General features: G+C 42.9%; 1 protein-coding gene across 8 annotated transcripts in view; it reads right to left on the bottom strand.

Moving 5' to 3' along the window:
* Positions 1–25,406, bottom strand: part of LOC120553524 (DENN domain-containing protein 5B-like) — an 89,378-nt gene that overhangs the window by 34,775 nt on the left and 29,197 nt on the right. For 5 of the 8 annotated variants that reach the window (XM_039792041.1, XM_039792042.1, XM_039792043.1 and 2 more), the window contains exons 2-4: positions 18,813–18,872; positions 8,617–8,726; positions 3,776–4,448 (exon numbers count right to left, since the gene is read on the bottom strand). In XM_039792041.1, coding sequence (XP_039647975.1) covers positions 3,776–4,448; positions 8,617–8,726; positions 18,813–18,872 — 843 coding nt within the window. Of the gene's footprint in view, positions 1–3,775; positions 4,449–8,616; positions 8,727–10,958; positions 11,072–18,812; positions 18,873–25,406 lie in introns of those variants that run through there. The other 3 variants (XM_039792044.1, XM_039792048.1, XM_039792049.1) reach the window with 2 other exon arrangements.

The raw sequence follows: 25,406 nt of genomic DNA, 5'->3' as shown, positions 1-25,406 counted from the left end.
ATATATATATATTATATACCACCTACTAGCTACATACCCGTGGTCTGAGATCATTAGGTCGATGCTATAGTGTTCCAGCACTATTTTAAAACTAGGGGGAGGTCCAAGGTAGCTCTAGGCGTGAGCTTGCCCTCCTCGTGTCAGGTCTTACCTCTCTGTCAAAACGCTTATGGTATGGGTTTTAGGTTGTTTGTTATGTTATTATTTTCTATTTGTATTTCAATGTGAACATATTTCTTCTGTGTGAACATTCATTGTAAGACCTTTGTGAGCTTTTTACCGTGAAGGGTCTATCATATTTTACTTACTTACTTTTTTATTATATTGTTTTTTATGTTTTTGGTTGTTTTGTTTTCACCTTTTATATGTGTGTGTGATGTGGGTGATGGTGTGTATGATGTTCTCACGCAGTTCATTCTACCCATACCGAACCCGTACGAACCCTCTTTCTTTGCACTATTAATTTTTGCTTACTTTTTATGTACATTTTATCCTTTCGTACTTACGTATATTTTACTCTATCTATATGCCGCTCATATGTGCAGCATGCATAATAATTTTTTATGCGTACTGCACTATATTATATCGGCTCTCCCCTTTTTTTTTATACTATTGTGCTACTTGTTTTTTTTATTTTTGACATGGACTTCTTCTATGCTATATATCAATATTTATCGTTTTATTCACTTATTATCTTTTTTTTATTCTTTATTATTAATATATTCATATATGATTACTATGTTATGCAGTATATGCATATAATATATATATAATACAATATATATATGTACACACATATATACATGTAATAATACTACAATAATATGTATGCTCTATGCATACATACAATACATACAATACATACATGCACATACACATACATGCATACATACATGCCATATACATACATGCAATACTATACATACATTTATATACATGCATACATACACCATATATATAAAAGGATACCCATGGGACCCTCAAGACTCCTGGTGATCTAGATGGGAAGAATGGTTCTTCTTTCATTGAATTTTTTTAAATCTTTCATTGCTCAAAGCAAGTATTTCTTTATGTGAAAATGTCCCGGATCGTTTTCACTTAGACGCTGACTTTTCACAGTTTAAGAGCAGTTATTAACAGTAGTACAGTATATCCCACTAGTCCACACACGACCTGTCTGCAGCCTACTGTCAGCCCAAAATCCCACCCTCTGTGCTGCAGTACAGTTCAGAGCAATACGGTCAACCAATCAGATTACGACCGTCTAATACTTAACCCATTTGGTGTTATTACAAGCTGTGGTTGCAGAAACACCATGTGGTGGGAAGACTGAAGACACAACCCCGGTGCTCATTATAGAGTGTGGTTTAGACCTACAGCGTACAGAACGCGTCCTGAGATAACGTCTGCTATACACTGCTACTATAAATAAAATTGAATTGCTCCATTAGGGTGGATGAGTTGATTGACAAAGAACATGAAAACCCTACTGAACTCTTGGGGAAAAGAGGGATCCATCTTAAGTAGTAGATAAAAAAAAAAAAACTATTATTAACAAAGAATTCTTACAAGCATAACTGTTAATAAGCTTAAATAAAACACATTTAAGGATCTTTTAACATATGAACTGTCTGTACACTTACAAAGTTCTCAATGCTTCGGTTTACATGTAGGGACTCTCATTATGCTACCGTGGAAGTGTGGTGCTATTTTGAGCCTTGTTAGTGGTGTAGAAATAGCAATTTATTTTTACTTTAGCATGCCCCGACGACTAGCGTTATAAGCTAATTATCGTTTTCGATTAGCATGAAAACATATCCCAGAGAACGGTCGACTCGGTACACATGTATTATTAACCCCTAGGTTCATTTTGCGCCGGATTTCTCCTTTAAACTCACAACTTAGTAAAAATGCACACGGCACGCAGAAGTTCACCTGACCCTAGCCTTGCTTGTCATAGCAGCCATTTGACAGTCTCCCAGATCCATGAGTTTGAATCCTACTCAGATGGCAAAAGTCTACACAGCAGTTTATAATGCAATGACTAAGGATTTTATAACTCAGGTTATCAGGGTGACAATGCCCATTCCGACATTCTGCATAAAAATCCCATATGGACCAATAGAATGAATGTACTCATTTAAAAGACACAGTTTAGACTGTTTTATTGCTGCACTTGCCGATTTAGGCCGACACTTTTTCAAGAAATTCAGTTCACCCTCGAGTGATTTCACTTGTTCTCTCTCTTGTAATTGGGCTGCACCACAGGAACGCGTCCTTCTACGTGCATGCTGCAGAATACTGTTGAGACATGGTTTTATTTTGTGGTTTTGGATTTGGTGTGGCTGCCGACCTTTTTCCACTTGCATGACTCATCCGGGACAGAAGACCAACAGACAGAGAAAGTGTTGCAGAGCACTGCAGACTGGAGGAGTGAAACTGAGAAAGAGGAGGACAGAAAAATGTAGGACAAAAGTTGATCTCACTCCCCAGAACAGTCCAAACTAGCTGCTCGTTATCCGAGGTCCTACAACAGTTGCCTCACTGCAGTTGTGAATAATGGATGAAGGGAAACCTAGAAGGAGGAAAATCTGATCACTGGGCATCTCAGTTAGCCTCGCGTGGCGCTGAAGATTATTTGAGACCATTTTTGCTTCGTCTCTGAGGCGCCAAGTTTTAACAGAAGTTGTTCTTGTCTCACAGTCTGCCTCTATGTTCCAACAAAATGTTTTCACTGAAAAAGTCAAAACCACCACCACCCGCTTCTGCTCACATATTACAGTAGATGCAATGAAAAATGAGACTATGAAGGAGTGCGTTAATGCATCAATGACTAAAAAATCTCATTGTCTCATATACAGTATCTTGTCTTCATCATACGTTTTTGCAGATCGCCCTGCTGTGTCAACAGAGTGGTCTGAGGGAAAGGAATGAGGAAGCCTGAGTTTTTGGACTCTACTGATCCGTACTGGTCCCGAACTCTATGGAACAGCCTGCCTGCTGATCTTATTCCAACATTATGTCAATTGAATTAATCTGCTAATCCAGTGAACTGTCGAGATAGTGATCTCTTTATTAAACAATGTAAGTGTAATGTAGTGTGTGTATTATGATGCAAGATCTTTGGTAACCACATTCTTCATAAAAAAAATAAGCGAAATGTAGAGGCAGCAGCAACATTATTATACAAGGTGCCTCTTTTTCCTGTTGTTTCTATCTCTCTGTCAATTACATGAGCTCCAGTCTGGACTATTAATCCTCATTTTATTTCGTCATTAGTTCTTTGATAAATATACAAATAAGGTTCAGTAAGTACACCTTGCCGTCAGTGTGCATGACTTAATGTTTACGCTGCTTGACGTAAGTCGCTTGTTATAAGTTATTTGTTCTAAGTCGGTGTGAACATGAAATGGATGACAACTAAAAGGCAACACTGCATTATTTTTTTTGTCCTTGGTCTGGATCAAAAAAGAGAAAGTGACCTCAAACCTCAAACTAAATGAACTAAAATTCAAATCCAAGTTGCCATTGTGCCATGGCTGTAGTTACAGTACATCAAATGGCAAATTCAGGATATGCTCTTATGTTCTTGATATATTTATAATTTGAAATTCTGATTTTATCTGGTATTTTTAGACATGCGTGGCCCTTGCCTGTTAGTGCATAATGTGAGTTTGTAATGAAGAACCCTGGATGAGTCAGATGTGTGTGTCTGTGTGTGTACAAGAATGTTTGACGATGCTAAGAAAAAGTCTGATTTACTAAGTGCCCTTACCGTGTGAGTAGAGAAGGATCTGCATCTCCAGCAGGGTGCAGGTGAACACCTGGACCAGGTTCTCCGCTCCGAGCAGAGTAAAGGCCTCTGCGAGCGGGAAGTCGGCCAGCTGCAGCTCCGCTAGCCCGGGCCTCTGGCACACGATGGGCTCGTATACGCCGTGGAACTTGAGCGAGCGTCCCGGAGCGGGCAGCGGCACCTCGTACAGGATGTTGTGAACGTAGCTCTCCAGCGGCAGCGGGGGGGCTGTGTCTGCCGTAACGGCCCTGTGCAGCTGAGACAGGAAGCGCCGGCAGGCGTGCATGAAGGGCATGGGCGTGATCAGACACAAGGCCTTGGACACGTAGAGGGTGTCCCGCGACGAGTCGTAGCCACCCGCCCGGCGAGAGGAGGAGGCTGAGGAGGCGGGGGAGTCGGCCTCGTCTAAACTGCTGGCGAGGGAGTCCATGCTGGAGGAAGAGGAGGAGGAGGATGAAGGGGTGCTCTCTGCGTTGTGCATCTGGTAGAGGGTGTGCATGGCAGAGCAGATCTGCGGGCTGGTCACCTCCTCGTAGAAGGTGTGAACGAAGCCGTAGGTCCGAGAGCCATCTTCCCTCGTGATGATGAAGGAGTGGAACTGTGGATCACGCTGGTCCGCCTGGGTCCTGAACGACAGGCCTTTAGGCATACACAGCTGCAGGGAGAGGAGGGGGAACAGGAGTCAATCACCACGTCAACACATTGAACACACACTATTCTCAATTCTAGTTTTTTTATCTTTATTTTGATGGCATAAGTTTTAGCTTATGGAATACTGGTGAAAATTGGTAGACTGGGTAAACCCAGCCCGATCTGCTGGCGATGTGATTTCGCCCTGCAGCTCAGGCTGGAACGGGCTGGAAACCTGTACGTTTATCTATCCTGCTTCTGTTACAAATCTGCGGGGACCAATCACAAACTGGCTTATCCAACTGCCGCGCTATTGGCGGGTTCAACACAATGACGATAGAGAAGCGAGCGACGGCAAGCAGCTTCTTGTTTACATTCAAGCAATTCCTACTAAAGAAGAAGACCAGCTTTGGTAAGTATGTCAACCGGATCGTTGGTCTGATTGGTTGAAGGACTATCCAATTGCGTACAGAGTCATTTGAACTATGCCTGTTGATCACGCCACAGTAAGCCATTTTTTTACTTAGTTAAAAATTAATGATATTTTGTCCACAGATTAAAGTCAGAAAACAATCAACAAAACACAAATACCAGGACTTTATGGTAGAATATCATGATTTTTAACTTAAGATATGGTAACACTTTACTTGAAGGTATCTACATAAGAATGACATGACACTGTCATGAACACATGAACCCTAACTCTAACCATAACTTGTCATGACAAAAACCGAATGACACTGACAGAAGCATTATGTCATAAACTTTTATGACTGTTTATAATGTTCATGACACGTTCATGACAGTGTCATGTCACTCTTACGTAGATACCTTCAAGGAAAGTGTCAACCCAATATACTGTATTTTCTAACACATTCTTCATAAATTAAATTGATGCTATAACTGATAGCATAGCCAAACTGCGAGCAAAATCCACATAAACTGCTGTTATATTAATGCAGCAGCAGTCTGCAATAAATCTGACTTATTAGCCTCATTATGTTTATTTGGCTGCAGAGAGCTGAGCAGGAACGGACTGGAGACAAGAGCTGCTCGGTGGCAACACACGTTAATACAATTCAAATGCATTTGTGCTCACTGCTCTGCAAACGCACATGCATAAGTGTGAGCTCTAGAGTCTGCATACACAAACTAACTCGTACATTTACAATAATCAAAGTTCTTGTGCTTTTTTTACCCAGGGTTCCCATTTATGAACATTTTGTTTTTACAGGCAACAAATGACACACACACACACAAAAAAAAAAAAAAAAAAAAAAAAAAAAAAAAAAAAAAAAAAAAAAACACACACACACACACACACACACACACACACACACACACACACACACACACACACACACACACACACACTAACCTGACTGGATTATGCATGAGTCATGCGTCTTACTGATCAGTACAGACAGATCATCTCTCCTGGCCTGTGTCTGCCATTAGTCATCATCCTGACCACATTTTTTCATTTCCTTTGTTGTCTAGAAAACATTTCAACCCCTCGCCCCTGCCGAGTTGAGGAAGGTAATTAAATCAAACGGTCCAGTGAGAAACATGCTCCAAATGTCTCGCAAGGCAGCGATGAAAATTGCGAAAGCTTTGTGTCAAATAAGTATCGAGTGGTTGCCTGCAGAACGAGTGGGGACCGGGTAGGTAGGTAGGTAGGTAGGTAGGTAGGTAGGTAGGTAGGTAGGTAGGGTTCTATAAACTCAAATAAATAAATTGTCTAACGCCTGAGATATTTATGAGGTAGGGAGCGGTGACTTCAGTCGGTCTCCATTAATAATAATTATTCAGGCAGAGCCAGACATGGTCCAATTAGAGAGGCACAGAGGGCTGAACTGGCATTATGTATTCACGCGTGCACGCACGCACACACGCATGCACAAACAATAGTCTGTCGCCCCACTGAGTTTACAAACCTGTGTAAAATCAGCTTTATGTTAGAGGATACACCTCCCCAAGTATGAATATCTGAATATCAATATCATTTGTTTACATCTTCACAAATCTGCACCATGGAAAGTCATGCAGCATGCAGCCCCGTTTGCTGTGACTCTGGAACTACAGACACCAATCATATGGATTATGTTTGATACTGATCAAAAAGTCTAAACGAAGCAGGATTTATATTATTTATATAGGGTATACTGTACATTTGTCACTAGATGAATTAGCTTTACAATATTTATTACAAACGTATTATTTGTTGATTAAAGAGAAAGCCTCAATTACAGTGCGCCAGCACAATACAGCGATTTATTTTTAATTTTTTATACTTTATTAATCCCGCAAGGGGAAATTACAATGTTTTCACTCTGTTGTTGTTGTTATTACACACAGGCCTGAATTACACACACATGCTCAGTACCTATACATGCACTAATGGAGAGATGTCAGAGTGAGGGAGCTGCCCATGGAAAGGCGCCCCGAGCAGTTGGGGGTTCGGTGCCTTGCTCAAGAGCACCTTGGCAGTGCCCGGAAGGTGAACTGGCACCTCTCCAGCTACCAGTCCACCACCATACTTTGGTCCTGACTGAGCTACTGGCGCCCCAGTAGCGGGATTGTTTGAGGACACTGCTGAATGGGCTAAACTGTCAGTATGGTGACCTTGACAGAAACAACGAGAGGGAATTCTCCGTGTACTGTAGGTGTACAGTGTGTGTGTGTGTGTGTGTGTGTGTGTGTGTGTGTGTGTGTTGGAGTTTGAAAACTTGGGCTGCAGGCACAAAGAAGTGTGATTACACCCCTTATCCTCCTCATCTCACACCTCGCAGCAGGAAGAGGAGGAGGAGGAGGAGGAGGATCAGGATGTGGGACGAGAACATTCGAGAGGAAAGGATGATGGGATGAGGGGGGTGATGGGAGGTATGGAGGAGGAGGAAGAGGGGAAAACGAGGGCTGTGTTGCTCACAAGACTACGAAATAGGGAGAGAAATGACGCAGAATGTCTCCCAGCCGTCGTCCTCGAGAGCTCCCAATCACCCGAGTGTCGGGTGTCAGGCCCTGCAGCGCTGCATAATGGCCCGTTTCCATGCCGACGTAAGGCGAGAACCGCGGCTGAATTATTCAGCAGCGCTGACGCCAGGGCAGGTGGAAAAATAGGCGGGGACCACAAGAGAAAGAGACACAGAAAAACAACAACACACACACACACACACACACACACACACAATCCCCTCTCGTTCTTCCTGTCAAGGTCACCGTACTGACAGTTTAGCACATTCCACTGGTTTTTCAAAAACAAATGTAAGGACTTTTCTATAACTCTAAATGTCTGGTTTTGGGAAATAGAAGGAGAAAAAAATTGCAAGAAGGCATGCAGCAAAGGGCCAGAGGTTGGACTCGAACCCTGGGCCACTGCGGTAAGGACTGAGCCCTGGTACATGGGGCGCACGCTCCACCAGGTGAGCAAAATGGCAACTTTAAAAAGTTGTGCCGTATTAGCCATCAGCACTATAACCACTGAAGTACAGGCAACTATCGGCTGGATTATGATGATCCTGAAGAGAAAAAAAAGTGACGAGGCAAGACCTGAAGTTCTTTTTTAAATATATTAAGCAGATTTATGATGTTTCCTGCTTTCTGAAAAGAGGAATTCCTCTGACTCCTGCAGTATGTGAACAGTGCTTGTGTATTCTGACTTGAGTTGCGAGTGTGATTTTGTGGCCGATTAGCTCATTTGGTAGAGCGGGCGCACATGTAGTAGTGGTAAGGTCCAGGGTTCGATTCCGACGTGTGACGGGTTTCCTGCATGTCTTCCCCCCTCTCTCTCCCCTTTCATATCTCAGCTTTCCTCTCTAATAAAAGGCAGAAATGCCCAAAAATAAGAAATAAAAACACAAAGGAGTGTGATTTTTCCTTATCAGAAACAACTGCCTTTCTGCCATTGCCTCTACATTTCATCCAACTCCTTGACACCAAACATCTAGATTGAGACCACTGAAACAGGAAGATGTATTCAATGCGGCGCTCCGTGCAAAGCTCTCTGGGAGGGGATTTATGACAGCTCCGTTACACAGGATCCCTTGAGACGGCACTGTGTGTCTTAATCAAGGGCCTCTATGCTCATAATGTGTGGTTCTTCCTGCCCTGCCGGATGTATTGTTGGCATCATTACAGTTCACCCTCACTTATATACATATATTCTTCCCATATAAATGGTACAATCAACCTACCATGTTGACAGCATCCTGATCGAAGGGATTCCACTCCACGTTCTGAGGGTAGCGGGCCAAAACTTTGGACTTGAACGTCCTCTTCAGGGGGCTCTGCTCAAAGTTTTCGCCTGGAAAAAGGAGAAGACAGGGACAAAGACAATGATGCAGCGGTAACGCAAAAGGTTTGGACCATGAGAACAAGTTGGTATGACAAGTTTAACAACCTCAAATATAAACAGTCTTTATTATATTTACATGAAGCGTCATATATCCATTTGACTAAAGTGTATGTATGTTTCTGATGTTATATAGTTGGATGTTTCGGGTTAAGAAAAATGAAGCTGTGTAGAATCAGGAGCATTGGCTCAGTAGTCTCTACAGGGACAGAAAAAGCAGCACTGGCGTGATGCACTCTTGTACAGTATGTGTCACTGACAGCCACTCTGACTGCATGTATGAGATTGCTCTCTGTCAGCAGCTGGACCCCCCCATCCCCCATATCAACACGCACCCCAATGGACACACACTACCACACAGCTCTAATAAGCCGGACATTGCGTGTGTCTTTTTCAGTCTTTCCCTCACTTGTGTCAGTCTCCAATACAATCAGGGAACTACACATAATGATCACCTTCTCTAAAGTTTAACATCTTCTGTAAAGTCTACTTTGAATGGCAATAACAATTAAACCTGTCATCTCGAATGCCCGGATCAGAGAGATATCAGATGGATGGTGGAGCTAGGAGGTTTGCAGTGCCCTGCTACGTCCTGCAGTGCCCTGCTACATTCTGCTGTGCCCTGCTACGTCCTGCTACATCCTGCAGTGCCCTGCTACACCATGCTATGCCCTGCTACGTCCTGCAGTGCCCTGCTACGCCATGAACTACTACAACAACTACTATTTCTAGTCATAGTTCCATTATCTTTATTGTGACTATTATTGCCACTGTTCATCACACCCCCAACCGGCACCGTCAGACACCGCCTACCAAGAGCCTGGGTCTGTCCCAGGTTTCTCCCTAAAGGGAGTTTTTCCTCACCACTAAATGCTTGCTCTTGAGGGAATTACTGGAATTGTTGGGTCTTTGTAAATTATAGAGTGTGGTCTAGACCTGCTCTATCTGTAGTGTCCTGAGATAACTCTTGTTATGATTTGATACTGTAAATAAAATTGAATTCAATATAAAGCTATATCTATTACATTTGAGTGAAATTACAATGAGCTGTAGTATTTGGCTGATGTGAGGTGTCCATATTTGTTTAGTTTCCAGCACTTCTATATTGCCTTCTGGATATATCGGAGCTTCTCAATCACTCATATGCAGTGGTTTTATTTTTACAATCAAAAAATGAGATTTGATTGTGTGTGTGTGTGTGTGTGTGTGTGTGTGTGTGTGTGTGTGTGTGTGTGTGTGTGTGTGTGTGTGTGTGTGTGTGTGTGTGTGTGTGTGTGTGTGAGAGAGAGAGAGAGAGAGAGACAGCCAGTTGTCACAGCACATAGCAGAGACAAACTGTGTCTAATGCAGGACAGCCCAACAGCTGCTCAGGACACAACAGCTGTCCACCACAACTGCTTATATTATCTGCTATCTCACTACATGTATTTCTTTTCTCTGCTGCTTTCTGTGTATGCACCACTGTTCTTGGTGATTGAGAATATAGACGTATTGTGCCACTGGGCTTATTCTAAATCCTTCTGAATCACAGCATCAGCAAAATGATTTAAATGTAAAACAGAAACACAAAGAGTAGCACACAAAAAATAAATTTCTTTTCTTCATTTTACAGGTCTGTTATTGTCCTGAAGAAAAGAAACTTCCTTGACAGAAAAGCTCACACTGTCCTTTCCAGGAAAATCCTATTAGCTTTTCGGAATTAATTCAGAAATGTGGCTGTTTGTGGCTGTTATGTTTTGTTGGAGATGGAACTCATGTGACTGTTTGTGCTTCGGCTCCTGGGGTGTTCTAGTCTTTCATCGTAGATTTATAAAAGAAAAAGCTCTTGGTCTTCTGATGAAGGCTATCTGCTATTCATTAATGCCTTGATGGACGCTGCCTTGTCTTTCTAGGTTTAATTTAACAGGAAACATTCATCCTAAACATCCTATCAACAGATTTCACAGAGACTATTGAGTAGAAAGTAGATCTTTCTAGCTTTAAACCTTTTAAAATTGTAACACAAATAATGTAATTCACTTATCCATGGTGAAATTCTCCTTTGACAGTCAACTACAGACTAGTGTTCTGCTAAGTGATTCTGAATCAATGCAATCCAATACATTTATTTATCCCCAGTGGGACAATTACAAAGATCATTAAGACTCTTGCTCAGGGGCACTTCGACAGGGTAAATGCTCAAACTTTTTTGCTGGTGAAGTGATGATGGTGCTCCGATACTGGGGTCAAATCTGCAGCTCTGTGATGACTCTCTCTGGACTATTAAATGTCGCCACTAATCCACACACCATTTCATTTCCTTTCAGTGACCAACAGCCCTGCAACAAGATGGGAACAAAGCTACATTGATTTCAGATAATTGAATGGGCTCTGTAACTCAGAGCAGTGTATTATCTGTAGATAGTTTGCGCCCAATTATGATTGGAGCGAGGTTAGAAGGTTACTGGAGACGAGTGCAGGATAAAGGATTTGGGGAAGACTGATCGCTTGGAACGTTTAATCGTTGATCATTCCACGGTGGGCCATACACCGCATCAATATGGCTTTTGTGTGAGGATATGGCGAACACAATGGGGCCCTATCTTACACCCGGCGCAAAGCCAAAGCCTGACACAAGTGTCTTTGCTAGTTTAAGACGCAGTTGTCAATTTCCCGTTCAGCGCCCACGTCGTTTAAATAGCATATACACCTGTGCCCATCTTTGCGCCCATGGGCTGGTCTTACTGGCTGGTCTTACTGGGAGTGTTCAGGTGCATTCTGGGCGTATTGCTATCTTGAGGCAGTGGAAAGTGATCGTGACATTGACCAACAAAAACCTGGTCTAAAGTCAATAACGCAGCATTTCGTTGTTATTTTAACAGAGCATTAGTAAAATGCTCCAAGGCTTGTGCACAGCACGCGCACACTATGCTTGTTACACACACATGGACACGTGGCAGCACACAAACATGCAAAAGATTAAAATATTACAATATGAAATCGTATTGTGATATGATCTGCTCGCGCGCTTTCACTTCACGCACGAGCAGATCAGTTTCTTCTCCTCTTCTTCCTCTCCTCTTTCCTGCTCAGCAAATCCTCCATCATAACAGAAATGCTCCGAGGTCCAAACGCGCCTGGCTTTTAAAAGGGAATAGGAGATGACACTCTGATTGGTTCATTGCATGTTACGCCAAAAACACACCTACGAATTAATTAAGACACTAAGTACAACCCTTTAGAACCATGCGCCTGGCACACGGACCCTTTTTTCCGCCGTCAAACTAGCAAAAGTGGATTTGTACACGGCGTGCGCTTATATCATTTAAATAGGGCCCGATGACTCATTACAATTACTGTAAATAGTAGTCAGGTTATTTATCTCACCAGCAGAGGCCTTTGTTTGACAAATGCTTATATTTATAAATTATCCACATTTGATCATATTTTAATAAGACTCAATACTCTCTTCACCACTATTGCCGTCATTGCAATCAGCTTTTCCCGGTTAGGATTACTTGAGTGTTCATTGTTCAGGAGGTTTGGACCAGAAGCCGAATTATCTGCAGAGATCTCGTCCTCTCCAAAACTAACTAAACTTTTTTACCATCTATTAATCTGCAATTTCAACTCCATTTGAATGATTACTGGATTAACAAACAACTTGAGCAAACAACTTGATTTTCTGTCAATCTACTCGATTAATCGACCAATCATTGCAGCGCTAATGAAAAGTTTTCCAGGAACCTTACTAAAAATAATCCTCCCCTTCTCTGGTAGGCTTTTATTGCTAAACATCAGTGTTGGGTTTCATTGACGGTAGCTTAGCATTATTAGATCTGGGTAGGAGCATGCTGCGTGCTTATTGGCTCACTGATGCTGACGAGATTTACTACTTAGGTATTGAAATTTGGTATTGAGTGACGAGGCATTTTTCAATACTCAATATTAAGGAGGCAATTCTGTGCCTAAAAAGATCAAATTCAGGACCCAACCCTACACATAATACTTGGTAGTGGTTTGGCTCTGCACTTGGGATTTCATGACAATGAGAAAACGTATACAGTGGGGCAAAAAAGTATTTATTCAGCCACCAATTGTGCAAGTTCTCCCACTTAAAAAGATGAGAGAGGCCTGTAATTTTCATCATAGGTACACTTCAAGTATGAGAGACAAAATGAGAAAAATAAAAATAATCCAGAAAATCATATTGTAGGGGTTTTAATGAATTTATTTGCAAATTATGGTGGAAAATAAGTATTCGGTCAATAACAAAAGTTCATCTCAATACTTTGTTATATACCCTTGTTGGCAATGACAGAGGTCAAACGTTTTCTATAAGTTTTCACACACTGTTGCTGGTATTTTGGCCGATTCCTCCATGCAGATCTCCTCTAGAGCAGTGATGTTTTGGGGCTGTCGCTGGGCAACATGGACTTTCAACTCCCTCCAAAGATTTTCTATGGGGTTGAGATCTGGAGACTGGCTAGGCCACTCCAGGACCTTGAAATGCTTCTTACGAAGTCACTCCTTCGTTGCCCGGGCGGTGTGTTTGGGATCATTGTCATGCTGAAAGACCCAGCCACGTTTCATCTTCAATGCCCTTGCTGATGGAAGGAGGTTTTCACTCAAAATATCACGATACATGCCCCCATTCATTCTTTCCTTTACACGGATCAGTCGTCCTGGTCCCTTTGCAGAAAAACAGCCCCAAAGCATGTTTCCACCCCCATGCTTCACAGTAGGTATGGTGTTCTTTGGCTGCAACTCAGCATTCTTTCTCCAACAAACATGACGAGTTGAGTTTTTACCAAAATGTTCTATTTTGGTTTCATCTGACCATCTGACATTCTCCCAATCCTCTTCTGGTTCATCCAAATGCTCTCTAGCAAACTTCAGACGGGCCTGGACATGTACTGGCTTAAGCAGGGGGACACATCTGGCACTGCAGGATTTGATTCCCTGGCGGCGTAGTGTGTTACTGATGGTAGCCTTTGTTACTTTGGTCCCAGCTCTCTGCAGGTAATTCACTAGGTCCCCCATGTGGTTCTGGGATTTTTGCTCACCGTTCTTGTGATCATTTTGACCCCACAGGGTGAGATCTTGCGTGGAGCCCCAGATCGAGGGAGATTATCAGTGGTCTTGTATGTCTTCCATTTTCTAATAATTGCTCCCACAGTTGATTTCTTCACACCAAGCTGCTTACCTATTGCAGATTCAGTCTTCCCAGCCTGGTGCAGGTCTACAATTTGGTTTCTGGTGTCCTTTGACAGCTCTTTGGTCTTGGCCATAGTGGAGTTTGGAGTGTGACTGTTTGAGGTTGTGGACAAGTGTCTTTTATACTGATAACAAGTTCAAACAGGTGCCATTAATACAGTTAACGAGTGAAGGACAGAGGAGCCTCTTAAAGAAGAAGTTACAGGTCTGTGAGAACCAGAAATATTGCTTGTTTGTAGGTGACCAAATACTTACTTTACCGAGGAATTTATCAATTAATTCATTAAAAATCCTACAATGTGATTTTCTGGATTTGTTTTTCTCAATTTGTCTCTCATAGTTGAAGTGTACCTATGATGAAAATTACAGGCCTCTCATCTTTTTAAGTGGGAGAACTTGCACAATTGGTGGCTGACTAAATACTTTTTTGCTCTACTGTAGAAAGTCAAAAAAAAAAAAAAAGGTGCCATGTGGAGCTTTCTTAAACACAATTATGTTAAAATTCTATGTTTCTCACTAAACTACATTGTGTGTATCCTTGAGGCCTACATATTTCAGAGAGAGAGAGAGAGAGAGAGAGAGAGAGAGAGAGAGAGAGAGAGAGAGAGAGAGAGAGAGAGAGAGAGAGAGGGTGGAAGGTTGATGGGCTACACCAGATGAATAATGAAAAGGCCAGCTGACATTTAAGAAGGCTTGGAGAATAAAACAAAGCAAAACAATGTTTCACAGTCCCGAGTGGACTACTGTTCTGGGATCCTACTGTATGTGAGGGAAAGAGATGACATTTACATCACCTGATAAGGCAATATCTGATTTGTTTAAGCATGTACACATAGCAGCATAATGGCCTCAAGTTGCTGTCAACTAATTCAAGATGACATACTGCACACATACACTGAATTTCTCTATTTCTTTTTCACGCACGAACACACGCATTTATATTTGTTTAAAAGGCAAAATCTGTGTCAAACCATTCTGAATGAAGTATTGTGGTGCTGCAGAGACGTCCAGGCCTACAAATCCTAACCTACAGAAAAAATCTTGTGAAATCTTTGTGGGGCGGCCTCTAGCTCACCCAGTAGAGCGCCCCACGTAGGCTGAGTTCTTTGCAGCAACCCTGGTTCGAATCAGACCTGTGGCCCTTTGCTGCGTGTCGTCCCCTCTCTCTCTCCTCCCTTTCCTGTCTATCCACTGTCGCTATCAAAATTATCTTACAAAAACAAACAAATCTTTGTTTGGTACAGATCCTCGCAAAAATCGCACTATAATCATTTTCATTTTAATATTTTCAATGAAAATTAGAATGAGACAAAAATGATCATTCCCTCCAATATCGTGAATCAAATCTCAATCGCAACATCAGTCAAAATATTCGCAATTAGATATTTTCCTCATATCGTGCAGCCCTAATTGTAGATGATAAAATCCCTAAATTCCTTGCAATTGAACGTTGAGAAACATTGTTCTTAAACTGTTGGACTATTAACAAAGTGGTGAACCTCGCCCGATACTTGCTCGGGACCGACTGAGCCTTTTGCTCCTTTTATACCCAATCATGACACTCTGTTCACACTGTTGAATGTCCCAAACTGTGTTTTTTAGAGGATTCCTCAACTTTCCCACTCTTTTCTTGCCCCTGTCCCAGCTTTTTTGGAACGTGTTGCAGGCATCAAATTCAAAATGAGTGAATATTTGAAGGAAAGTTTAACATTTAATATCTTGTATTTGTAGTGTATTCAATTGAATAGAGGTTGAAAAGGATTTGCAAATCATTGTATTCTGTTCCTATTTACGTTTTAAGCCCAGTTCAGACCACAGATCCACGACGAGACGAGATGAAACTTGCAAGTTCTTGCAACGAGCCGGTCTGCAGCGTTCTGAAACCTGCCAGTTCACACCAACGCGGCAAGACGAGACGGTGTATCATCTCCATAACAACACCTCTTTGTACTTCTGTCCTAACTTCTGACTTTTAAAAGGAACACGCCGACTTATTGGGAATTTAGCTTATTCACCGTAACCCCCAGAGTAAGAATAAAATAAACCCTTCTCGCGTTGTTGGCACGCTGGCTGACGCGTCTGCCGGCATTAGCTTAGCCTAGCCCAGATCCTGCAGGTAACTGGTTCCAACTAGCCTACTGCTCCGAATTGTGACAAAAGTGACAAAATAACGCCAACATGTTCCTATTTACATGTTGTGATTTGTAGAGTCACAGCGTACAAAAAAAACGCGTACAAAAAAAACAACCTAACATGAGACACAGCCGTCTTCTAACAGTAAACAAACCGGGAACTATATTCTCAGACAGGCTTGCTGTGAGCATATCACTCCGCCCAAGTACTATATTCTAAATACTATATATGAGAATATAGTTCCCGGTTTGTTTACGGTTAGAAGACGGCTGTGTCTCATGTTACGTTGTTTTTTTTGTACACGCTGTGACTCTACAAATCACAACATGTAAATAGGAACATGTTGGCGTTATTTTGTCACTTATTCGGAGCAGTAGGATTACTGGAACCATTCACCTGCATGTTCTGTGCTGGCCTGATGTCGCTGGAGCCGTCAGACAGCTTTACAGCACGCACGGAGATGAGAAGGGTATGTATCGACTTGTCTAACTCTGGGGGTTACGGTGAATAAGCTAAATTCCCAATAAGTCGGCGTGTTCCTTTAAGCTTTTTTGTAGCTGGATATATCATTTGTTTCATCTAAATATGAATGTGGATAACGTTAGTGATAGTGAGATGCTTGCTACTGTTACATTTCTAGTGATCAATCAGCGAAAACATGTTTTATTTCTCTGATTAACGGCTTTGTTGTAACACCACTGGGTGCTCCCTCTCTTCGGTCACTATATCTCTCTTGACCATAGAACGTTAGCGTGCTTTCGTGTGGTCGTTGAGGCTCAGTCTAAACTCTGACATTTCGACCAGCTGTTTGTAACATCAAAATAAAATGGATTATGGACCATTTTTTTTCTATATTTAATAGCTGACTTTACCAGCTGATTTCTCTATTGGCTGTTGAAACAGGAGATGTCTCTGGCGTTATAAAACCAGCCTCTGGAGACTCGACCAGCTGACTTCTCCATCGGCTGTTGAAACAGGAGCTGTCTCTTACGTTCTAAAACCAGCCTCTGGAGACTCCACCAGCTGACTTCTCCATCGGCTGTTGAAACAGGAGATGTCTCTTACGTTCTAAAACCAGCCTCTGGAGACTCCACCAGCTGACTTCTCTATTGGCTGTTGAAACAGGAGATGTCTCTTACGTTCTAAAACCAGCCTCTGGAGACTCCACCAGCTGAGTCGCAGCAACGCCATCAGATGGCGTGAGTCGAGCTGAGACGGACCTGTTCAGACCGCTGAAACGGTTTCTCGTCGTGAATCTTTGGTCTGAACTGGACTTTACACAACGTCCTGAATTCATTGGAACTGGGGATTGTACACTCAAACACACATCATGATTTCACTAGTTGTCTGTGTGCCACAGGAAGTCCAGGGTTTTGGGCTTTGTGTCTTCTCTGCAAGCACAAAGAGGACAACCGAGGCTCTGTGAGGCCCTTAACCATGACGAACAGAAGGTGACAGGGAAAGGATGAAGAGGGGGAAGAAAAGAGAAGGGTAAGAGAGAGGCTTGCTTTGTTTAAGCCCTCCATCTTCTAAGTTTAATGACTCCACAAAATCCAGTCCGCAAGGGGGGAAAAGACATAAAAACCAAACAAGGCAATGAGGCAGGGAAACAGGACGACTACATTTCTTTCATCAGGGTTCGGATGACAGGGGTAAAGAGAAACTGATTTGGAGCTCAGAGGAAGTTGACCCAAATACTGTACAACGAAGTAAGAACATGAGAGAGAGGCTAAGAGGATGAAATGTATTGAAGGGTGTAATCCAGGTGGAAGTGGTGGAAGCAGATGGATGGACAGGGGCCTAGAAGTGAGACTGGAGTCGTTTCTCTTTGGGGAAAATAAATGGGGTTTCAATTCAATCTTTCTCAAAATCAAAGCCCCGATAAAGGTACACTTCAACTTGTAAGATCTGGGGCCGCTGTGCTCTTAGGGTCACAGCTTTAAGATCAGGGGCCGGCGCAGCGTAAAGCCCGACCCAAGTCTCTTTGCTAGTTTAAGACCGACGCAGTTGTCAATTTAAATAGCAAATGCACCTGCGCCCATCTGTGCGCCCATGGGCGTGCTGGTCTTACAGGGAGGTGTGTTCAGGTGCATTCTGGGAGTATTGCTATCTTGAGGCAGCGGGAAGTGATTGTGCCATTGACTAACAAAAACCTGGTCTAAAGTCAATAGCGCAGCATTTCATTGTTATTTTAACAGAGCGTTAGTAAAATGCTCCTAGGCTCGTGCACAGCGTGCGCACACTATGCTTGTTACACACACAGGGACGCACAACAGCACACACACGCAGAAGATTACAAATAAAAATATTACGGTGCAAATCTGCCATCATCATATGCACCGAGGTCCAAAAGCGCCTGGCTTTTAAAGGGAATGGGAGATGATCTCTGATTGGTTGATTGCATTTTACGCCCAAAACACACCTCTGATTAATGGAGACACTAAGTACAACCCTTTAGAACCAGGCGCCCGGCGCACGGACCCTTTTTTACCGCTGTTAAACTAGCAAAAGTGGATTTGGACACGCCCTCAACGCACCTGCGCCAGGCGCTTCACGCCATGCGCTTAGATCGTTAAAATAGGGCCCCTAAATGTATCTGCAATTTTGATTATACAGAGTCACTGTTGGGGTGTGGTGACACCATGTAAAGAACACGGCAGGAAGACAGCGTGAGGTTATGAAGATGTGGAACAGTTGATGGGGTTTTACCTGTGGCTGCAGTATCTGGATCCCTGCCTTGGCGGTCTGCTTCTAGCCATTGGTACAAAGCTACGGGCGAGCCACATGCAGAAAAACATGGAGCAAAAAAAAAAAGGAAGGAAAAAAAAGAGCGCAATGTCAAAACAAATGCACACAGAAAAGCAGATTAATGATGCATAAGAATGAGTAGAGCATGAACATGACACAGACACTATCAATATCACAAGAGCATGGCATGGAATTTTAAGACATAACACACACACACACACGGGCTTGAAAGGGAGTATTAGCATCTAAAACAGCACAGTTTATTTTTTAGTATTATTTTCATTAGTATGTTTGAGTGCGACATTCCTTTCGGTCTCCACATGAATATTTGGTCTTTCAGTGAGTAAAAAGTGCCATTTCAGAGGTGCAACGCTCAGTGAAAATGTCAAGATGCAGGTCAGCGTGTGCCTTGAATGATGGATCGTAGCATGGGGTTTAGTGTTAGTGAGCAGTAAACTCTTTGGAGTTAAACCAAGCAGCATTTGCACAGCAACTAACATTTCCAGGAGCGGCAAACCACAGACGTCAAATTTAGCTCTCTAGTCAAACTTCAGTGTCCTTTCAAACTCAAATCCCTGAGTTTCTAACACAGGCTTTCTAATATAAATGTGTGGTGTCCGAGCCCCAGCCGAGATAACCCTGATGACATCAGCATGACATCACCCGGATTATTTTCTCAGACTTGACAAAAGCTCCTCCAGAGCCACAGAAGACTTAACACAACTGTTGCGACAGGGTGAGTATTGCTTCCTGGATCGATTTTACTCATCTTGCTGTGTAAAGGTGGCTGCATTCCCCTTCGAGACGCTGTAAACATATTTAGTGAAAACAGGCTTACGCTGTCTACCGTAAATGTTCAGATTACAACAGAATACAAACAGTTAAGTAAACAGACAGCAGACTAATCCCTGTGAGAGAATCTCTGCTCTTGTGACTGGAGTCACCAGGCCGAAGGATTAGAAGCCTTAATCAGAGCTCTCCTACACACAAAACTCCCTAGGAAACGCGGGGCGTTTTACACTCCAGTACGTATACCAACAACCTCACTTGTGCCCCCTGTATGACCCGGGAGAGACTAGATCTGCCGGTGTCATCAGGGGATTTGAGAAAATGTTTTAAATACAGCACGGAAGGAAATCAATCCCTAATCCTGGCAGTGTTGGCCTTCTATACACTTTTAATCTGTACAGGACTATAACTCAGTCCCTCCAGAAAAACGTGATTATGCGATCGCATAATTCAATGCATAATCAGCCAAAGTCTGCATATTTATATTTTCAAATACGCCACACTTTCGCCGCATAAATTGCCGATTTCCGCGCAAAATATGCAAGGCTTGCATGATTTCATAATCCCCGCATTTTCGTTGCAAAAAAGTCACATATATCTTAGCAGAAAGTTGAAAAATGTTGCGTTTACTTCACACAAGAGCAGCCATTTCCCCCTGTTGCCATGGGAACGTTATGAAGTGACGTAATTACGCGCCGAGAACATCATCGAAAAGCAGGGTGTTGGGGGAATCACTTTTTTCTCTTTTTCATCAAACTGAAGTTTTTGCAAGTTCCCGCAATTCCAGCGCATAAAATTGCATAAATATCCCGCATATTCCATCACATTTTTTAAGAAAACGTGCCACAAAAACTCAGCATTTTTCAGTCAAAATGTTGAGCTAGATTGTCTCTAATGTTGTAAAAGTAATATATGGTGAAATGATGTGCACACTGACCGAAACATGGCTAGTGTGCTACTGTATGTATGCACACACACACACACACACATTCTAATAATCTTAATATAGATTTAGAAGTGCACACTCTGGCTAAGTGTGTGTTTATGTGATTTGCACACACACACACACACACACACACACACACACACACACACACACACACACACACACACACACACACACACACACACACACACACACACACACACACACACACACACCCCCTCTAGCACTGCTAATCGTTATGCACTTTATGTAATTAGCACTGAAATTCTTGCTGAAAGGTGAATTTGACTATAGATTTCCATTTACTGTGAGCTGAACGGGAACTGAACGCCTGGCTAGCCATTCTGTGAAACGAGAGGTGGAAAACGAGAGGGAAACTGCTCCGCTGCGGTGTGACAGGAAAACCTCGCACACAGCGCTGCTAGCATTATCTGCTTCTCACATCCCTGTGTCTCGGTCCGTTCGATCTTATCTGCCCATTTTTCATGTTTCAGGTTCATGAGCTCTAGAACTTTCACAGATAAAAATCACTCAGTCACATAAAATACATTTTAGACATATCCTGGATCGTGCAACCAATCTTCTTGCTTAAAAAGATGTTGCACACACACACACACACACACACACACACACACACACACACACACACACACACACACACACACACACACACACACACACACACACACACACTTTTGAGTGATTTTAAAGCTCAGAATTGGCATGAAATCAATGAGTAACAGTATTAAGCTGATTAGGTATTGGTCTGCATATTCTGCTGCTCAACTGATTATCGATTATCTGATTATTGATGTTGCTTGATTGCATCTCATGTTGCTCTGCTGTTCTTCTAGCTCAGTCCTGGTAATCCATTTTACCATGTGCACATGAAATAAATCTAGTTTCGATAATAAACAAGTCAAATAAATCCCACATGCAGAGCCAGAGTATGTTGTCCGTATCAAAGCCTGATATATCTTCTTCCTCTGTGCCACAGGGCTCCACTGTTGTCCAAAAACTATTAAAAGATCTACTTTTGATTTCACTTCAGACCTTCAGACTTCACCAAGTGTTCTTAGTTTATTTATTTGAAGAGATTCTTTTTCTTCTATTTTCTTCTTCGTTTGGATGTGGCATTTGTTTTAAACGTCTCATTTTCATCTTTTGCTATGATGAAATACAATTTCAGCTGGACTTTTTTTTGTTGTTGAGAGGACACATCTGTTGTTTTGATATAAATAAAAGGAATATTTCTCAGTCATTTGTCTGTGGCTTATTCCGTGAAATAAACAATCAAATCCGTGAATGGCGTGGAATCGTAAGTTGAGTGTATCGTTACATTCCTACAGTTTAGTGTGTATGTAGGCTGATTTGACACGCACGCAAAGAGGAGTCTGGGTGACCTATCATGGCACGTCCGTCTCTTTCCTTTCAAATAAGTAGGAGCACAAATCTAGACCGTGAACTTGACGCATAAAGCCCTGTGTTTTGGGGGTCATTTTTCTATAATTAGCTTGGCTTGGACTCTCCACATATAGATGCAGTCACTTGCAGCTGAGTCAAGCCACATTCAGACAGCGTCACACTACAGGGGTGTGGACAAAGCACTCTGGGCCTTGAATGAATGGGCTACTTAATCTTTAAAAAGGTCAATGTGGCGAGATAGCCGAGAAAAGCACACAAGCTGTATCAGAGCAGGATCTTCCCTCAGCAGCTCGCTGCACAGCAAACTAAAGCAACGACATTGGTGAGTCAGTTGACCCCCCCCCTCCCGCCCCCCCCCACAACCCTCTGGGACTCTGTATGGATGAGGATTTAACCTCAGATCGTTTTTCATTACGATGGAGTCTTTTCCACCAGGCTGTCTGTCCCCTAGGCCATTTAGCGCTAGCTCTGTTGTTTTGTATTGTTTGTTTTTGTCCTCGTGGACAAAAACGAGGACCCAAGGCTGTGCAGTGTCAACATGTGTATTACGGTAGTAGGGCAATATGTACACGCTGTGTATTGCATTGAGAGGGCACCACTTATTAGCGGTTACATCGCTGCATGGTATGCTGGGTACAGCTCTCCGTGGCTCGCTACACTACATTCAAAAACAGAAGAAGAAAGAGCGATCGGAGAGACTGGAGGTGTTACACTGGAGCATCAGCGACGGAACATCCGTAACAAACACTTTTGTTACCGGGAATAGCCTGGTCCCAAATAGCTAGCTGTTGACAAAAGTACGCATATACTCTATAGCGTTGCTAGGAGACGCACCTATGTCACGGCAGGTGTATTGCTCAGGCCCCAAGGAAGAGCAGAAAAAGCCGATTGGTGGAATGCCTTTTTACCTCTTTAACTTTGATTTACTTTCACACACGAGCATTCTGTTCCCTCGTTCCTCGACTCCTCCCCTCAGCAAGGTGCAAGGGTCTGGTTGCCACGGGTTACGCAGGGCTTGAGAAAGCAGCCGACGAGAGCAGCTCTGCCGTTAAAAGTGAAAGAGACAGTGCTAAGAGTGTGAGGGCCGATGGGGCCCCGGTGGATGGCCCTCACTGCTGCCTCCCAAATTGAATTGCAAAGCAGAAGCGGTGCAACAGTTCAGGAACAACAGATCAATGAAGCGTGTGTGTGTGTGTGTGTGTGTGTGTGTGTGTGTGTGTGCGCTCTAGCAGAGACCTACACCTGCCTCTTTCTCTGCTATTCTCCCGTTCTGGTTCTCGGTGGCTTCCTACTGCAAGTCTCTTCTGACACTGATGAAACTGTTTGATGAATACATTTCATGCAGGGTTTGGCACAGGGTCTGACACGAACTCCCAGTCGTTACAAAAACTAGTCTCATGATGGCGTGTGTCACTGGCGTGTGTGACTTCGACACAACATCACACAGTCTCTCACCTTCTCTTGTTACTAAGAGTAAATAACGGGCAATGTTTTTTTTCGATTCATTGTTATTTAAATTGTTTGTTTTTTTACTGTGAATAATTCTAATTGCTTCTTATGTCCAAACAAGTGCCCAAAACAAAAACATTTCCCTATATTATTATTACTAATATTATTGAATATCAGTCTATGAAATGTCAAATATACCGTATAATTTTTGTTGTTGTGGTGTGGCGATGACATCATCGATACGCAAGTATGCGGCTTCGCCGTCCAAACAAAGACGCAAGGGTGGCGTTTTCAAAAATGTTCACCCTGGGACCAGGTCTTCACGCAGTGCATTTTCAAGGATTGTCATCAAAAGATAGCCATAGTGTAGATCAGAAACCTACTATAGAGTACCATTTTATATCGACAACACAACAAGCTTTTTGACAAAACTAAGCATCTTCTTTGTGACACAATCTCAATGACACAAAGACATGACATTCTGATGGCACTGACATATATATAAATATTAATGTATTACATACATATAAAGATTAATTTTGAGGAATGGACTTGAGATTTTGAGCAAGTTGCAGGCTTTTGCAGGTCATCCATTGTGCGGTGGTGCGGTTTGTAATAATTGTTTTTTTTTTTTATAATAATTTGAGAAATTGACTTACTGGTATGCAAATGTAAAGAATGATTCGAGAAAGCGACTGAGAAAAACTGTAATGTGGACAATTAAAACTTGCTTAGGTAGAAATTCTGAGATTTTTCCATTTATATCCGTGGCCTTTGTTGCTGCAGCAGTTGCTGCCGTCCTTTCTCAAGCTGAACATTAACAGTTTGCTGCTGCAAAAAAAAAATAGCTTTCTTTACCCCCTCTGCTCACAATCAGCAAAATAATGAGGTCATTTCCATCAATAGAAACCCCATAGAGCCAGCGCCAATGCCCCCGCCCCCATCCGAGTGTCAGGGGTGGGGTATTATATGACACAAACTGCATCATTAGAGCCACAAATCTCTTAATGCACCTCTAATTACAAGCAATAGGCCCCATGAGAATACATATACACTAGTATGAAAATGCACACACACACACACACACACACACACACACACACACACACACACACACACACACACACACACACACACACACACACACACACACACACACACAACGAGGAGAGAGCGACAGTGAGGCAGCATCTCATTAGACAAAGCATGTTAAAGCCTGTTGCCCTGCGTCAGGGAGCCTCTGACTGACTGACTGACTGATGATACTGACAATGATATTACTGACTGACTGACTGACTGACTGACTGACTGACTGACTGACTGACTGACTGACTGACTGACTGACTGACTGACTGACTGACTGACGGGCTTTGTGCCTGGCTTCAAGGTCCTGCAGATTCACATTGTGCGTGCGTGTGTGCGTGCGTGCGTGCGTGCGAGTCCTTTGGAGGCAGACCAAGCAGACAGACACTAATAAAGCAAACTCGGCAACTGCCGTGGCCGACTAGCACCCTGTCAGTGTTCCACCTGCAGCATTAAAAGAGGTACAGGCAGTGTGCGTTCCTGGCTTTGACAGCAGGCCTGTGGTCGTCATTAGTCACCGTCTCCAGGGCACGTATGTCTCGTGCCACTTCAAAAAAAAGCATCTGCTTGTGCATATCCTCAATATCTGCTGAATACATTAAATTGTCTCCCTTGGCGAGCCGGTCACGCGTTAAAAAGCAACAGACAATGCATTCTGGGCAGAAAAAGAGCCGGTAGAGTACACACGATCCCTGCTGATGTGGGAACACAAGCTCAGACATGCAGCCGCTTCATGAAGCACTCGCATCTGGTTGGTATCTGAACAGGTAGAACACGGAAAATCCACACATACACAATGATCCATTTATCATGGTTGTGCCATCCAGACAGATTAGACACATGTCTGTCCATCAGTCATCAGA

This window comes from Perca fluviatilis, chromosome 23, assembly GCF_010015445.1.
Source record: "Perca fluviatilis chromosome 23, GENO_Pfluv_1.0, whole genome shotgun sequence".
Taxonomy (NCBI): domain Eukaryota; kingdom Metazoa; phylum Chordata; class Actinopteri; order Perciformes; family Percidae; genus Perca; species Perca fluviatilis.
The sequence above is the reverse complement of the archived record's forward strand: the minus strand, read 5'-3'. Positions and strand labels throughout refer to the sequence as shown.